This window comes from Erigeron canadensis, chromosome 4, assembly GCF_010389155.1.
Source record: "Erigeron canadensis isolate Cc75 chromosome 4, C_canadensis_v1, whole genome shotgun sequence".
Taxonomy (NCBI): domain Eukaryota; kingdom Viridiplantae; phylum Streptophyta; class Magnoliopsida; order Asterales; family Asteraceae; genus Erigeron; species Erigeron canadensis.
The window spans coordinates 37,912,978-37,930,321 of record NC_057764.1 but is presented as its reverse complement, the minus strand read 5'-3'; the positions used below and the strand labels follow the sequence as shown (position 1 = coordinate 37,930,321).

The 17,344-nt window shown below is 33.4% G+C and overlaps 2 protein-coding genes and 1 long non-coding RNA gene across 4 annotated transcripts; 2 read left to right on the top strand and 1 right to left on the bottom strand.

Annotated features, from left to right (window-relative positions):
• The first annotated feature begins 517 nt into the window (after nucleotides 1-517).
• Nucleotides 518-1,899, top strand: LOC122597990. Its single transcript, XM_043770595.1, has 6 exons — nucleotides 518-625; nucleotides 730-785; nucleotides 1,131-1,224; nucleotides 1,337-1,375; nucleotides 1,468-1,552; nucleotides 1,648-1,899. The coding sequence occupies exons 2-6, from the start codon at nucleotides 740-742 to the stop codon at nucleotides 1,768-1,770; spliced, it is 387 nt and encodes a 128-aa protein (XP_043626530.1). The 5' UTR covers nucleotides 518-625; nucleotides 730-739; the 3' UTR covers nucleotides 1,771-1,899.
• A 4,439-nt stretch (nucleotides 1,900-6,338) lies between these two features.
• LOC122598567 lies at nucleotides 6,339-8,541 on the top strand. 2 transcript variants are annotated; one of them, XR_006323652.1, is made up of 4 exons: nucleotides 6,339-6,453; nucleotides 7,497-7,651; nucleotides 7,743-7,819; nucleotides 8,317-8,541. It is a non-coding gene; the product is annotated as an uncharacterized LOC122598567 (long non-coding RNA). The 2 variants fall into 2 exon arrangements; XR_006323653.1 differs by having other exon boundaries at nucleotides 8,117-8,541.
• Nucleotides 8,542-11,394: 2,853 nt separating this feature from the next.
• On the bottom strand, nucleotides 11,395-16,270 carry LOC122596632 (protein LIKE COV 1-like). The gene is made up of 7 exons (XM_043769245.1): nucleotides 16,007-16,270; nucleotides 14,433-14,485; nucleotides 14,151-14,260; nucleotides 12,814-12,981; nucleotides 12,638-12,735; nucleotides 11,798-11,924; nucleotides 11,395-11,716 (listed from the first exon to the last, which is right to left on the bottom strand). Exons 1-7 carry the CDS (start codon nucleotides 16,151-16,153, stop codon nucleotides 11,622-11,624), a joined length of 798 nt encoding a protein of 265 aa, XP_043625180.1. The 5' UTR covers nucleotides 16,154-16,270; the 3' UTR covers nucleotides 11,395-11,621.
• Nucleotides 16,271-17,344: the final 1,074 nt, after the last annotated feature.

The following is a 17,344-nucleotide window of genomic DNA, read 5'->3' as shown; positions in this document are numbered from 1 at the left end:
ATAGAATATCTCATACGTGTTTATCAAAAAATCTTTTACAATATATCTGAACTAAAATACCTGGTAATATATTGCGCATACTACAAAAATATATAAATGTTAAATAGAATATCTTTAGTAAAAGTTGATGAATATTATATATATATATAAATATACATATATCTTTTGGTCCGGTTCGGTTTTTGACGGTTTTGCGTTTTGCTCAAACCGTAACCGGACCAAGGAACCCGGTTTTTCAAAACTTAAAACGTCAGACCAGACTTTAACAACTCAAACCGACCAAACCAATCCAAGTACCCCGGTTTGGTTCGGTTTTCACGGTTTGATGGTTTGATGAACACGGTTTGACGGTTTGATGAACACCCCTACCATGTGCAGGTCACGAGACTTCAATTCAAACGAACTTAGTGATGTGGACCAAAATCATTGATGGAGTGATGGAAAAGACAATTGGACCAAAACTGTAACTTATGAAAGACATGGATGAAATCCGTAATATTTGGTCGAAGATAGGGACCAAAAGTGTAAATAACTTTCATATATAAACTGATTGATTCCTTTGAAGACCAGAAAACCCAACCCCGATCGAACCTAAACTACGACGCTTCTCACCTCCTGAACCTAGGTACATAAATAAATAAATTATTATTATCATTGTTATCTCTATTGTTTGTTTTTATTTTATTTATATTTATTTACTTGAATTGGGTAATTAATTAATGGATACAGGTTGAAAAAAATGTCAACTGACGGAAAACGCATTGCGACTCCTTCTGATGATAAAGGTGCATAATTTGTGTTTTTTTTTTATATTTTTATATAGGGAAAAGTGAGTATGGGTGGTTATGCTCCCAATTTGGGTAAAAAACCCCTCATGTGAGGGGTTAACTTGGGTGCTAACAGCCTCATCTTCCCCTTTTATATATATATATATATAGAAAAGTGAGTATGGGGTTCTTTTTCACCTAACTTAGCTGCCTAACAAGCTCCCTAACAGCTTCATATTCCCTTCCCCGTATATATATATATATATATGAATTAAGATTTATTAATCCTAATTGATTTGAGGTTTAAATTAAATTAAATTGATTGGTTGTTGATGATGATAATACACGAATGGATCAAAATAGTTGCAGCAGCAGCAGTAGGGGAAGAAAAACAGTTTAAATTCGAGATTTTAAAAGTGTCATCAGCTGAATTTAAAAATCTAACCTTTCAACAAAAGTAAGTACACCTTGCTATACTTTTTTAATTATCATTATTTTTTGTTAATTACTATATGTATTTGCCTAATTGTTTTTCTTGTTGTTGTTGTTATGGCTCGAATCGATTGTAGACGATATTGGGTACATGCACATTTCATGTTTAAAGCAAAGTCAGTATTCTTTCTTTCTTTTCCTCCTATTGTTTTAATTTGATTTTTCTTATAATAATTTATTCTCATTCCGTATTTATAATTCATTGTAGGTGTCCAGCGGTTGAAGATGCCCCAGTGTTAATAGATTTAGAAGAAGAAGAAGAGGAAGAAGAAGAAGTATCAAAAGTACCAAAGGTACAATTTATCGAGTAATTTATGGTTATAATATTGTTCTTTTGGAATTCGAGGTTTAATTTATTTATTAACGAATTGTTTGATTGATATTATAGAACAATGATGATAATGGGGAATCCGGACCAAGGGAGGCGTCTTGGAAAAGAATGAGGAAACCGGATGATTGGATGATGATGGACCAAGGGCAGATATTTGAACAATCTATTGAATTGTTCTGACTACTACCCCCTTGTAGTATTTAGATATCATTATGATTATTAAGTATCATGGATGCTATTTCTTTTTCTTTGGTATTTGATGTACATGAATTGTTTGTCTCTCATATACACCCATCTTTATTTTTTTTACTTTTCTTTTTACATATAAAAATAAAATTGTTTAGTATCTCTCAATAAGTGTAAGCTTTAGCGTTTGACCCGGCCATCTTTTATTTCCCTTCCTGTTAGTTTCTTTTTTTTTTTCTGATCAAGTCAAGCTTATAACATTAGGGTTATCTCATTTTTTTACGTTCCAAGTGGTTTTCCAGGTATTCATTCCTTTCCCCTTTTCACGTTTTTCTACAATATAGTGTGTGTGAGATATGCCTACAAGTATCTGCACTTCGACTCTTGCATGTATATAACCATTCGCTCGTTGCTTCTGTGGTGTATTTTGAAGTAATCCATTTCAACAATCTTAAATCTCTTTTATTTTTGTTTCTAGGTCCAATTTTGAGTTCGTATTATGTGTTTGTGTTACCATGTGTATCTTTTGCAAAAAATGAGCTTAGACCTTGTGACCCAATAAGTTTGAAGCATATTCTTGCTTAAGAATTAGTGAAAGGGCTGTGCAGTGTTTCTGATTCTTTTTTGAGTACAATACCTCGAGGGTGCTTAGGGAGAATCAGTCTCAGTGCTGATCATATATAGAGGTAAGTTTTCAGCAAAATTAGAGGTAGCAAACTTGCAGGGTGGTTCGTGGATAATGATTTTGCTACAGATAATGACACAGGTTGGTTTGAATAATTGATGAAATCATCACCTCTAGTTATGACGTATGAGTACTTGTCCTAAAACTCTGCACATCAAGCTATTTTAACTTTTTAAAACAAACTGTAGGGCAGTTAGGATATTAAATTGTTGTTATATAGACAAATAGGTCTCTTGGCAGATTTAGGCAACGCTTCATCAGGTACAACAGTGCTTCTTCATGTATGTGTGCTCACAACCCAACATCTGTTGATCCCACCATTGAGCAATGGGAGGAAATCAGAGTGTTAATGAGATCAAAAGGGTTGTTGCAGCTAATGGGGTTGGTGGCCAATTGTCTTAGACCTGGGGATTTGAAGTGCGGTTAGGAAGCCCAAGTGAGGCATGTATCCATGAGGGTGTTGTTATATTCTAACAGGATCACAAGATTGCTATGGTAAGTACTCATCCATAGAACTATAAAATAACCATACTTGCTGGATTATAATTGAAATTTTTATTTAGATTTGTGCAGGACATCCGGAAAAAAGTCTTTTGGTAAGTTTCTGACATGTTTGATCCAAATTTGCAATAGTTTCATCTTATTTCATCCTCCTAATCTTGCCTTATTTAAGAAAATATAATCACTAAAGATGGCACTATTTCAAACTTTTTTCCTTCATAAAATCCATGATTTGGTTATGTTTACTAGTAAGTTTCTCTTCTAGGTGTATTTACTGCAACGTAGATGTTTACTGTTTTGGAAAGGTATTGATCGATGGAGCTTGTGACTTGCATAACGGGATTAGTGGATCGAGTGAGTTAACCACAAAAGACATCGAAAGGTATCCTTTCACACATCAATTTAGACGATAGAAATCTTGTGATAAACATTATGGATCTGAGATTTGTAGTCGATGAGGGTTTATTGGAAGAAGTTTGGATTACGGCTGTTATCGCTAGATCTTGCTTTGATCCAAAACCTTCAAAGAGGCCACTTATGAGATTCGACTAAAAGCTTTGGAAAATCCTTTTAAAGTTGTATGGCATTCTACAAGGTTAGACAAAGTTTGGGTGAATTCCTCCAAGGGTTCTTGGGGTGACAGCAGCAGCAGCAGCTGCTCATGTGCTTGCCTGATCAGGCGGCAGGGTCTTAATTGCCTGGCAACGTTGATGGTCGTTGTTTGCTACTAGATGGGTTTCAATAGATGTATTTCCTAAGCCATTAGATGTGCCAGATAAAGAGACATCAAACAAGGACCGAGGCTATATTTGAACATCTATGGCGTATAAGAAACTGAACAGTACTTGTGAAGTGCACCGAGGTTGATAATGTTGACATATAGGAATTAGGAATACACAGTGTTAGTGCTGAGTAAAAATATTGTTGCTAATTTTGGGAGTTTTGTTTAAAGCAAAGCTTGAAAGTTTTCGTTTGTCTTTGTAAATTTTGGAGAAGTTCTGATCTAGGAAAGGAAAAGTGAATATGGGTGATGATTTGGCTTAATTAGTAAATTAGGAGAGATGTTTTGACTTTGGTTCATAACTCAAAATAAGTACTGTAAATTTTTTTTAAGGGTCAATGTACTAAGGGGCCATAAATTTTTTTTAAGGGTCAATGTACTAAGGGGCCATTGGCCACCCAATTATGTGCAATTATTTCTTATAAGCCACTTGTTTTATTTCTTTTCCTGTGCATCAATTCAAGCCAAAATTACATCAAAATACATTAAGTACTGGAATTAATGTATACCGTAGGGGACAGGTTTGGTTAAGAGCAGGATTAGGCCTACATGTATAAACCTATCCCAGTTAGCCTGAAACTAGTACTGGAATTAATCGATGGGCATGCCACAAAACGCCGATGATGTTTTTCATCTTATCTGTATACTCTGGTCTGCATGTGCAAGCTATATATATATATACGACTACTCTTAACATCACTTACTGTTGGGGAAAAATTGACAAAAATGTGTAATAGGTTTAAAATGATAAGACTGACAAAAACCACAACACAACATATATATATATATATATATATATATAGATGCAGCTTGTGGTAGCTTAGTTACTACAGAAATTAAAGAAAAACCTATATTAAAAGGCTAATTCGCTACCTAGTTGATACTATGCAGTAAAGAAAAAAACGATATTAAAAGGGTAATTACATCGAGTATCAGTACGTAGTCTAGGACATGCAACAAGTCTCAAACAACGGTTATGCAGTCTTGGATCTGCTTTCCAAGCTAGCCTTAAAAACTATGTACGATAAAGAGCTAGGTAGCTACGACGGTGTCAACTTCATTACACATACAGCGGCAGCGCGATCACCATCAGCAAGTGTGAATGCTTGGTACTTATATCTTATTATGTATTCTTCGTCACTGGGCAAAGACTGAATAGGCAGGTCATTGACATCAATGTTCATGTCTTTAGCATACCGTCTTGCACGATCACTTAAACCCCCCCAATTATGGACCATCTTATCCATCCACTGTTGAAATAACCATTCCTCTCCGCGTCTAAACATGGTGACATTATGCATCGAAAACCATCTGAAGCGGATGGACTCGCTCATATGTAGAGCGATAGTAAGAAAATTTTTCACAACCTCTTGTTTACGTGCCAAACCCCTCACCGCAGCCTCAAATTTCACCAATCCCATATTCATATCCGTTAATTTGTCAGGGTATGTAACACTCGTTCCCAACATCAATGTGGAACCCTTAAGGGTGTGTACTCCAGGCTTCTCGTTCTTGTCTTTGAACTCATATAGTTCGTGTCCATCCGTGTAGCTGCCGTTTCGATCATCTACTCGTTGATACCCGTTGAGATAGTAGTTGTCTAACCGCATCTTAACCCGCACAATTTCACTTTCTCCCCTTTCCCCGTTTTCAAGAATTACTTGATCTCGGAACTGCACGTTCAAGATTTGATGTGGCTTTAATTCCCCAATATGCTTTTTAGATTGCGGTAACAATCTAATATCATCTACTAATTTTTCAAACTTAGCAGCAAATTGGATTCTTCCATCATCTCGAAAAATGAGATTTACAACGCATTCACCTGCCATATCATTATTATTAATTTTGTTGCTAATTAACTACAACTAGCTACTTGATCTTCACGCAATCGATCAGTACAACAACAAACAACGTAACTGTATAGTCGTAAACAAAACCCACTTCTAAATTAACTCAATTATCTGAATCTTTGATCAAGCGATTCACCATCAATGATCAAAACTTATCCAAACATCAAATAAACTACTGAATACCGAGTATATATATATTTCTTGATCCGCCGATTATTATTATTATTGATAATAAAATCCGAATAACAGAATATGTGTGGAATATCAAGATGATATATCCACCTAGTTAAAGAAAAACTGTATTTCTTCAAGAGTGAATAACAAGATTTGATAGAATTAGAGAATGTATGTATGTATGTAATATGGGATGCATTGCATGTCTAAATAGCCGTTGTCTTCAAGAATTCAAGAATAAAGAATCGTAATCTTTAGTCCCTCTTTTATTAGTCAACTTCAGAAACCATCCAAAATCTTTATTTCCATTTATACATAATTAGTCCCTACAAAATTTATTTTGTTGACTGTTAATTTTTATTTTTATATATGGTAAGGGTTGATTTATTTAAATTTCGGGGGGAAGGGGTTGGCAATACAAGGGCACATGAGTACTTCGTATTTTACAATTAACTTTTTGACTTTTTTATTTTTGCCACCATTTTGTTTGTTTTTTTAATTTTGCCCTCCAACTTTCCTTTTCTTAACATTCTGCCCCTTCAGATGAAGATGATTGATTCTACACCTAACCATAACCCACCGATCTATATTTCTTCCTAAAAAGATATCAAGCTATGATTGCCAGTGATTTGAAGATAAAGAGTTGATTTTTACAGCGTATCTACTGAATCCATTAAACTGATGCGGTACACTTTTTATTAAACTTATTATTATTATTATTAGGGTTCTTGCCATATTAAATTAGGGGTTTTTTTCTCTTTATGATTATAAGGAATTGATAATGTAGCCTTCTACTTTATATATTGTATAGTGTATGTATTGTTAACGAGATTGATCTTACTTTTTTGTCGGAATAGATTTTAAAGGAAGCATATGACTCATTATCATTATGTTAGTTGTGGTAGGCTGCTTCTGGTTAAATATTCTATTAGTGAACTTATTTTTTTTATTTCGCTATTTTGTGATTATTTTTGACTTAATAATTTTATTGTAAAGTTTTCGAATCACATGTTTTAGTCTGTCACATTGATGTGGTAATAGCAAAATGGGTATTGAGTTGGCGTGGCTTATTTACGACTGTCCCTTATGTGGCTGCACAACTGCTTAAGGAGTTAACGGGGACTGTAGGGAAAACATCGTTGTAGTTAAACAGAGCCTTTTGGCAAGCTAGTATATAGGTGACCGGCTATCACATATAGGATATTACATAATAAAAAACTGTATGGTGGATGATATATAAATGTGGATCGGGCTCTTAATAGGTAAGGTGCAGAGCAGCCATGAGTGGCTATCGAGATGGATGAAAAAAAAAGTGATGGATTGGCATCAGTCGCAATCTAACTCGGTTATGTACGAATCCGGTGTTGACTTGCTATGTCGTTATAGCTACTGACTTACTGCATAATATTTGTGTATGTATGAAGTTGAAGTTTACTCATGTTGCCAATGGTTATTTGTTTTGGTTTTCTTATTATCCAGTTTCCAAAAGTAGGTGTGATAGTAATGTCGTAGATAGTAACAATGTTAGGGGCAGTAAACAGCTTAGGTTAGAGGATTGGTGATGCTGGTGGTTTGTATTTTGATTATTGCGTTCTAATCTTGGTCTGTTTTTTGTGCCATTGAGTTGAATGCTCAGTTAGAGGAGTCCGTTGTTCGTTTTGTTGCATTACTCTTCCAGTTATTATCTTGGTCTTTTTGTTTATATAATCCCAATGTGTTCTATTTTAAGGAATCAACATTTAGCTGATACTCACCAAGTGCAAGACATGGTCCTCCAATGCCTTGGTTAGACACTTCGTTGTATTTTGATGGACATGCATGAAACAGTTCAAACAGTGTTTCTGTAGCTGTTACGACCAAGAATGGCATTGCATCAAGTAACAGGTATGTTTATAGGTCTAATCTCTGCATTTTAGGAATGTTTTATATTTTATTTTGGAGTTCATTTACTTTTGAATTATCTATATGAATTTAGATGTGGGATGGAAAACACAAGGAGGGAAACAAAGCCGGTAGAAACTTTGACTTTTCTTGACAAAGTGCATCCCCATGGTAAACTTCCGATGCAGTTGCTGTTATTTCTTTATGTCATACGAGCCATTTTGGTCTAGTTTGTATTGAATTGGGATTTTTGAATTTATAGCTCTTGGTTTGTTTGCTATTGGGGTGGGTGGGGGATGGGTTATGGAATTGTGATGTGTCTTATGTTGCTTCTATAACTAATTATGTAATATGTCTTGAATAATTAAAAGCCATGGCGTTCAGATTATTTCGTCTTAGAAGCTAATGAAACTTCGATATCAATTTTCAGATCGAATTCTTCAATTTTTTTTTTTTTTAATGTTTTAGTGTTTGTGGGAACTGACCACCTTCCCAATCGTGGCAATGTGACGGTCGAAGTGTTGAAGAAATACTCTTCCCAAAGCTGCTAATTATTGTTATATGTTTTTAATCACAACATTGCTGGTTCTACCTTCACATTCCAAGTTTCCAACTCAGTTTCATACATGAATTGATATGACATAATGCGAAAATTTTTATGGTTGTAGATAAAAAAATCTCTGCAGTCAAACATATCACTGGATGAGATACAAGCTAAAGATGTTAAGCTAAGAAAGCAGGTTGATGAAAGGACTACTCTGATCACTTTTTTATTTATTTATTTTATCTTGATATAGTTAGACTATTCATAATCTGTTACATTAATAGTTGTTGCTTGATTTATACTGGATCTAAGTCTCCTTGCCTTCTATAGGAGTGATACTTATGAATAACTTCTGAATAAGTATGTTTTTATAATTAAGTATTATGCAAAGCCATAATAAGTCATTCATTTAATCGTTCTTTTAATCAATCCATTTATGAGTTAGATTTTTCTTAGTTTTGGGATTGATAAATACACATTTCTTCATTTTTTTTTTATTAATTATTTGATTTAAGATATGTATCTAGGTTTAGATCTATGAAAAAGTGCTAAAAAGATGTTGATGATTGATAGATTAAAATCTGGAAAAAAAAAAAAAAACTTGTTACTTCTTGTTGTTGTTGATGTAAGATAATTTGGAAAGTGATTATTATGGTGGATGCGTTTTTTTCTTTTGCTGATGATGAAATCTAGTGGTGATTGATGAAGAAGATGAAAGATATGTTTACACACATACAATATTATTAATGTCATATCAATTAAAAAAATTTAACGTTAATTACACTTTTGGTCCCTATATTATGAAAAGACCAAAATACTCATCTTGTGCAGGTCATGTGACCTCATATTTAACGTTCGTTTGGAACTTGGACTAATATCGTTGATAGAGCAAATTTATTTGGACTAAAACGGTAATTTATAAAACCTAGGGATAAAAATGGTAATTTCTGACCCCCGACAGGGACCAAAATTGTAATTTACTCTTAAAGTTATTAGACTATCTCCAATGGGGATGTTTTTGGGCGCCCTTGGGTATCCTTTGCGGTTGAAGCTTGTCCAAAACTAAAGATTTTTTGATGCATACTCTTACCCAAGGGCATGCCCTTAGGTGCCCTACTTATATTTTTTTTTTTTTGTTTTTGGTGGAGTTAAAGGATATGTAAGAATATTTGTATGGTTGGAGATAAAATTATAAGATTTTAAAGATTTATAAGGATGTGTAAGGATATGATGTGGCAGCTCAAGGACGCCTAAAGACGTCCTTAACATTGGAGATAGCCTTAAGTATATTATAGAAATCTTAAATGTGGAAGCTGTAAAAGGAATGAGCATTTAGTGGTTATTGCATGATATCTTATAAAAAATGGCTCATCGGAGAATTCGGCCTAGCACAACAAAAGTACAAATCACGGCTTCAATTAAAAAGGAGGGGATTCCCTCAAGTTGGCTAACATGACTAGTCATGTTAAGTACGAATAAACTTCTACCTATTCGGCTTAAAATCGATGTGTTGTAAAAGTATGTATCTTTATGTTAGGGGCAACGCCCGGGGTATATAAGCTAGTTTAAATGAGTTAATTAAGATCTAACTTATATAATATTTTAATATATTAATTAAGACCTAATTTAAAAGATTACATATCATTTAGTATGTTTTTCATATTCATATTATAAAAGGGTCTTGTTAAGTAGTGCCTTAGGGCCACTTAACTTTTTTTATAATTACGGATTTACGGTGCATAAAATAGTGTACACTTATTGTAAAATTCTAATATGAAACAATTTTCTTTATGCATGTTAAATACCCCGGAGTTCGGGCCACTTACAATATAATAACCACAATATACATATAACAACACAAAAACACTAATAATAGTGACAAAAATCCAATAAATAAAAAAATTTGATCAATTATATACTTAATATTTGCAATATGTCAAATATGGTTTTAACATAAGCATTTCATAGATTTTTCAACTTTTGAGTTTTTTTTTAATTGTATTTGTTTATAACGTGGTTTTCTTGCACCAACAAACATATAGGTGATGAAATAGTATAATCAAGCTGTTGTGAATTAAGCAAAGCAAACTAGCTAACATGGTTTTCTTGCACAAAATACATATATGTATTTGATATTGTAACTTTTGAGCATAGATGTGATAATGTTAATTGATAATATTATCTAATATGACAACCTTATGAGTAAACATACATATGTTTAAACATTTTTTAATTAAACAACTGTAAATTCTACCCGAAGCAAACTAACATATTGGAACCGTATGAGTGATAAACGTAATTGGAATAGCCAAAACTACGAAACCCGCAAGCGGAACTAAATAACTTGTCTTATAGGTTATGGAGATTTCCACTTTATGGTTTCTTTCTAAAGAGTCATGGAGTCATAGGTTCAAATCTTGACACATACAAATATGGTGAAAGGGTCTTAACAATGCTATACTCATCTAAACACGGGAGAGCAAACCCTTAAGGCATTGCCAATATTCGAACTTGGTGTGGGCACATCAAAGTTGGGGTACTAGCCATTTATCCGTTCTGCACTTCTGCCTTTGGAAAAAAAAAAAAAAAAACTAATAGAATCATTTTTTTTCCAATTCATATCCTTGTTTTATTTGTCCACTTTCCATAGTAAAGTATCATGCAAATGAGACATAAAAATAAGAAATAAATTGGTGAAACTTACGGATGTCCAAGGTTATTTATAGGATTAAATTTCAACATCCAGCTGACCAGCTCATATTTTTAAATCTTTATATTATCTGGATATATAAAATAAATTTTCGAAGCCTTATATGATTGCACACATCACACACCTTCATCCGGCGTCCTGTATTCGTGAATTACTCGCCATGCATCTTAGGGGGTGTTTGTGTTTGCGTTTCCAAAATAGATTATGCGTTTAAAAACTGCATTTTGAAAAAACATATCCCTGCCTGCTTTTTCAAAACTGCGTTTTCTCTCTAATTAAATGCAGATAATCACTTATTTTGCCAAACACATTTTTCGATTATTTGCATTATACAAACGCAATAATCAGATAATCAACTCAAAACTCAATCACAAACACCCCTTTTACTAGTTTTGATAAAAAACATGGATTGGTGATATACTGATATGCAGATAAAACCAGATGGTGTATGCTTTGTCGTTAAACCGACCCATTTTGGTAAATGGATCAAAATTATCGCATCCAAACATTCGATATACCATTCTATTCTAAACCCATAACGCCAAATGAAACAACCAAAACCAGCTTTACTACTACAAACATGAACTTTACCATAAAACACTACTCTTTTTTTTTTTTTTGAAAGGCTAAAACACTACTTTTCTGAATGCTTATCTAAAGATTCTGTAATTGATACCAAGAATAGAATAAGTTAATTTTGACTTATATTCACATCAACCTCAGCTTCTATTATTTCTGGGTCCATGCCGGTTAAGTCCAGAGTCAAATGTCGTTAGTATTTGAGGCATCGACATGCCACCAGATACCACAATTTCTGCACCAGGAAACTGCCCGAAATAAGTTTTTTACAATAGTTCCAAATCGACTAATGTGATGCAAAAGCATAATAACTAACCTATTCCTTCACGAACCGATAAGTTTGGTCTGACAACATCTTTTGAATTCACCAAGAATATATCACCAATATAAAGATGATTTGTTGGGACATATACCGAGTACAGCTCTTCTTCACCTGAATAACTCTGCTCCAGAGAGTTTGGATATTAAAATAAAAAATTTAGCAAATAATTCAAGGGTGATATGAACATGAAGTAAGGGGTGTTTAGATGTGTGTTATATAACTGATCATGTGGTTTATGTTAGTCAGGTGTGGTGAATAGATTGTAGGAAATTGTGTTTGGAATATGTTTTTGTCAAATTGTTGATATTTAGGAAATTAATAATTGACAAAAAGGTCTTTGTGTAAAATATAATAATTTGGAGTTCGGGCCGGGAGGGGGAAAGGATTGGGATTGCGTTTCTAAAACAGATGTTGCATTTGTATAACAACATGCTGTAAAATTATGTATCAACCTATCCTTTTAAGAGCATGTTTCGTCTCTAGAAAACATGTATAATCCTGTTTTCAGGTGCTATGTCAAACACTATTTGATTATTTGTGTTTTGCAAAATCCACAAGACTATCTTCTCCAAAGGGCAATCCCAACCACCCTCTAAGTCTCCAAAATAGGTTAGAGTGATAGGCAATCATAAAATTATTTGAACCAACAAGTTTTAAAGAGATTATCCAAACGTGATAATCTAACTACTTCAAATTGAACAATTTAGAAGAAAAATTTGTTTGCCCAAATACTGAAAGTTGCTTAAAGTTTCAATAATTAGATAACCAGTTTTAGAATTCAAATACAAACACCCCTAAAGAAAGCATTAAACAAGAAACTGGACTTAAATGCACCTGAAGAGTGAAAGATGAAGTGATGAACCCAAATGCATATTCACCAGCACGAGGATGCCTAATAATGACAACTTCCTTGAAGGCTCGATTATTCTGATCTGAATTGTACATAACAAATGATTTCCAGGTCACACATATTACTTGGTTAAAATCAGAAAAAGTTAACAACCACCAACCTGGAGATATGGCAGCACTAATCTGCTTAGAGGCATCATAGATATGACGAACAAATGGCATGCGTTTAATGAACCACTCTCCAAGGCTTAGAACGGACGCACCCAGCCATGATGACATGAAGATACCCACCACAAATATGAATGTGACAGAAGTTACAAACCCGAGACCTAAACATAAAAGTCAGAGACACGTCATATCAGGGTAGGTTGCTCAGATTAAAAGGGTGTTTGGATGTGCGATTTGAAGTGATTGTGAAATATTAAGTAATCAGATAATTAACCACAACGAAATGGGTTAAACATGGTGTTTGGATGTGCATCTGGAGTTTGATGTTGTAACAGTTCCAAACACCATATTTGATAATAAACAGGACGTGTTTGGTTTGTAGTCGGGTTTACCATGGGTTTAATAAAGTAAAAGTATGGGAATTGAAATGAAACTGAAACCCACCCTTTTCGATGGTTTAATAAAAACATCCATTTTATAGATTTCATACCCATTTTAGGGTGACCATCTTAACAAACCAAGCAATACCTATCACTTTCATTCCCATTCTTTCACCCCAGACCCTTAAACCAAAAGCATCCTTGATCATTTTTCTTACGGGTGATACCAAACTGACTAATTGATCCCTAAGTAATCAAAAGCAAAATCTATCCATCCAAAGTTCCAGGTACTAAAAGTTGAATACTGTCATGTTAAAATAAACAGATAATCAGTTTGAAGACGCAAATTTGTAGTTGCTCTAATCAGCTTTAAGTATTAGGCAATAACTTTAAGGTCAAACTAAAGAGATAATCGTTTGAAGACGCAAGTTTGCAGTTGCTCTAATCAGCTTTGCGTCAGCAAAAACTTTAAGGTCAAAATAACCATATTTAGAAAAGTGATTTTAGCAATTTGCTTAAGATAACCCGACTATTCCTAACTTTTTTATTCTAATTCTTCAAGTCACAATAATGACTTTGAAAATGCACTCCAAACGAGCTTATACAAAGGCAAACATATGGACCTAGTAAGACTAGCCAAATGCCCTCGCGATGAGGAGGTGTGGCGGTAGCGGCAACGGGGCGGCGGTGGCGGCAGCGGTGTGGTTATTAATGTAAAAGTGATTGATGTAAAAGAAGTAATGTAGTTATTTTTATGGTTGAGGGATGTATGTTGTATATAATTTCATTAAGGGTATTATAGGTATATTAGGTGGAGATGCTTAGATTAGTAAACAAAAGAGAGGGGCATTTTGGGGTTATCAAAAACTTTGTTGAAAAAAAAAGAGGGAGTGAATGCTTTATAATGTAGTATAGATATAGAAGTATAGATAAGGTCAGGGTACACTTACCGAATATATTTATGCCAAGTTGAGCATAGATAGGAGAGAAGAAACCGTCCACAAAATGTATAAACCACCACGTTATGTAGAAAGTAATAGCTAACGGTAATAGGATGACACTGCGAGCACGGTCAAAAGCCAGCAAAAGTTCAGTTTGCCATACAGCATATATAAAAGTAAACAAAAAACATTATCTCTGATGGCAAACAATGAAATATGAAGTAAAGTAGAAACAGAGTTATGCTTGAATTCAAAACAAATTGAAAAGATCATGAATAAAATTCTGCATACCATCCAGTCATGAACTTTTTAGAAGCCCAGCTCCGAAGAACCTTCGAGAAGGTCTACATAGAAAAGGCCAACATTAAAACAAATACCTTTAAAACTATGAATACAAACTTATCAAACAAGGTACCATAACTTACAGTTTCTTTACCAATGAAACAAAAAGAAACCAATCAAAAATCAGTAAACACAACCATTTCAATACTCATAAACCTTTTCTCTAAACCCTATTCAAGATCCAAATTTTCATATCAAAAAAAAGAAAATCATCAGGAAATCAAATCAATTACCAAAACCTAAAAGTTTCATCGGTCAAAAACCTGATCAATACTCGATAAGATTAAAGAATGTAACCAAAATGAAGAAGTTATACCAACCAAATACATACATCTAGTTTTTCTGGTTTACCACGATCCACAATTTCCTTCACTAATGCAACAATATGAAACTTAATATAGTTTCCTTTTTATATATCCCACACTTTGTGTCCTGTTTGGTAACTCTAAAGGACTCATAACACAATTGTCAACCCTTCATCCAACCTATCAAGATTCAACTTTTCATTTTAATAACCAAAACGGCAAAACCCATTACATAAATCAAACCAACTAGGAATTTTACAAGTAGATTGATATCTAAGGGACTTCACTTAATGAACTGAAATCTAACCAGTTGCTAAACCATCTAAAACTTTGATCCATCTAAAACCTAATCAAAAATCAATTCATGAAGGTGCACAGTGCTTTTTCAATTTTCGATTTTTCTCTATTGAGAAAATGTACTTTCAATTGCATTTCAAGGGAATTAAAACGTCTTGGTTAATTCGGTTTGACCCTAATTTCACATACTCTTCAATATGTATATGCCACCTTTGCATAATATGATCACATCACATCATCATATACTAAGTAATCAGATTAAATTGCGATATAAGCTTTGATTACAGTCAGTTAAAAAATGTTGTTCAAAAGGGTAACCAGAGCCAGCTTATAATGCCCCCTAAAATTGCACTCAAAAAGTAAAAAGTAAGTAACTACTCAGTGCCGCCTCCCGCGGGTTTTGAGCCCCAATACCTCGACGGTGTATGGGGGAGGTTAAGATGTAGGCAGACCTTACCTCTACCAAAGTAGAGAGGCTGCTTCCAGTTTCTACCTAAATGGTAGAAAAGGCCCTCCAACCTTTGCATGGGATGAGGATCGAACCCATGACCTCTGTCTCCAAAGGCAAGGGTGTTTACCACTGATCCAACCATGCTGCTTTTGCACTCAAAAAGTACATTGTCTCAATTGTGACGACAAAATAAGTAGCTGGTTATCATAGGTAATAAACTCGTAAAAAAAAACAATCACACAAATCAATCCAATCACTAAACCCACAAATTTTCACCCATCTAAAAGACTGTAACCCTAATCAAGATTTTACATTTTCACTTTAATAACAAAAACCCACCACAGAAATCAACCCAATTACTAGAACCCGATTTATAATTAACCAAAACCACAAACCCGCCAACATAAAGCCATCAAATCACCAAAAATCATAAAAAGTTTCAAACTTTACATAAAAATAAATAAAAAAACCTCATGGCCAGTGTGATGAGAGAATGAAGAAGGTTTAGGAGATGATAGTTGTTGTTGTTCATCATCATGGATTGGAATAAGAAGCTCACGATCTCTATCTCTATCTCTTACGATGGATGTTGATGACGATGACTTTTGATCACCCATTTTTACTCTGCAAAATTTTCTTGATATCCTCACAATTGGACGATGGAATGTTTAGAAACTTGGTTTTGGGGAATTTGGTGTTGCGTGTCAACAAGTGGAGAGCTTTTGGTTTGTTATATTGTGTTAAACCCTCGATATGGAAATAAATGGTCCTTTTAATGTTTATGTGCCCATGTTTGGCATGAAACTTTATAAATATTCGGGATAATTCGATCTTTCGTTATAAATTTTAAGAAAATATTAAACAAAGCCTTTAGACTTCACTTTCATGTTAAAAGTTCGTTATAATTAACTGGTGTTCAAGCCCGTCTAATGAACGGTTAGTCTCTAAATATATTAATCAAAATTAAAAAAATTGAAATTCAAGTGTATTAAATAGATACGAAATAAAATTTAAATATCTAAAAATCAAACATAAAACGATTCAAAGTATGTACTATTCAAAGTAAATGACTTATTAAAATTATCTCTAAACATGTCACATAGGATTTATCCTACGTGGCACCACCATATTTTTTTCACACTAATAGATTTTCATTAAATAATATAATATAATTATACATATATTTTAAATATGGCATATAGAAAAAGCATATATATATGTAGATATTTATATAAATCAAACATATATAAAAAATCACGACTAACATTGCATGACATTTTTTAACTTTTTTATTTTAACTATAAACATTTCATAATTTATGACTCATAATCCATGATATTTTATTACCTCTTCTTTCTTTTTTTTTTCATTTTCTATTTACTATATACACTTCATAATCAAACTATATATATATATTACGTTCAACACGTATACCCCAAATTACATAGCCCTTTATAATAATCTATCTATACATATATTATGTTTCACAGTTTTCTTCGTTGTCAATTTATCATAATCATGAAGTATTTTTCAATTGGTTTTTAATTTATAAAGTTATTCTTAATAATCTATCTATACATATATTATGTTTCACACTTTTCTTCGTTGTTAATTTATCATAATCATGAAGTATTTTTCAATTGGTTTTTAATTTATAAAGTTAATCTTCAGTCGTATACCAATCTATATATATATATATATTAAAACAGTAAAAAATCCTAGCTTTTTAAACCATTTTTTCAACCTAAAGCTAGCTTTAAACATTGCTACATAGGATTGTATCCTACGTGGCATCTCCATATTTTTTT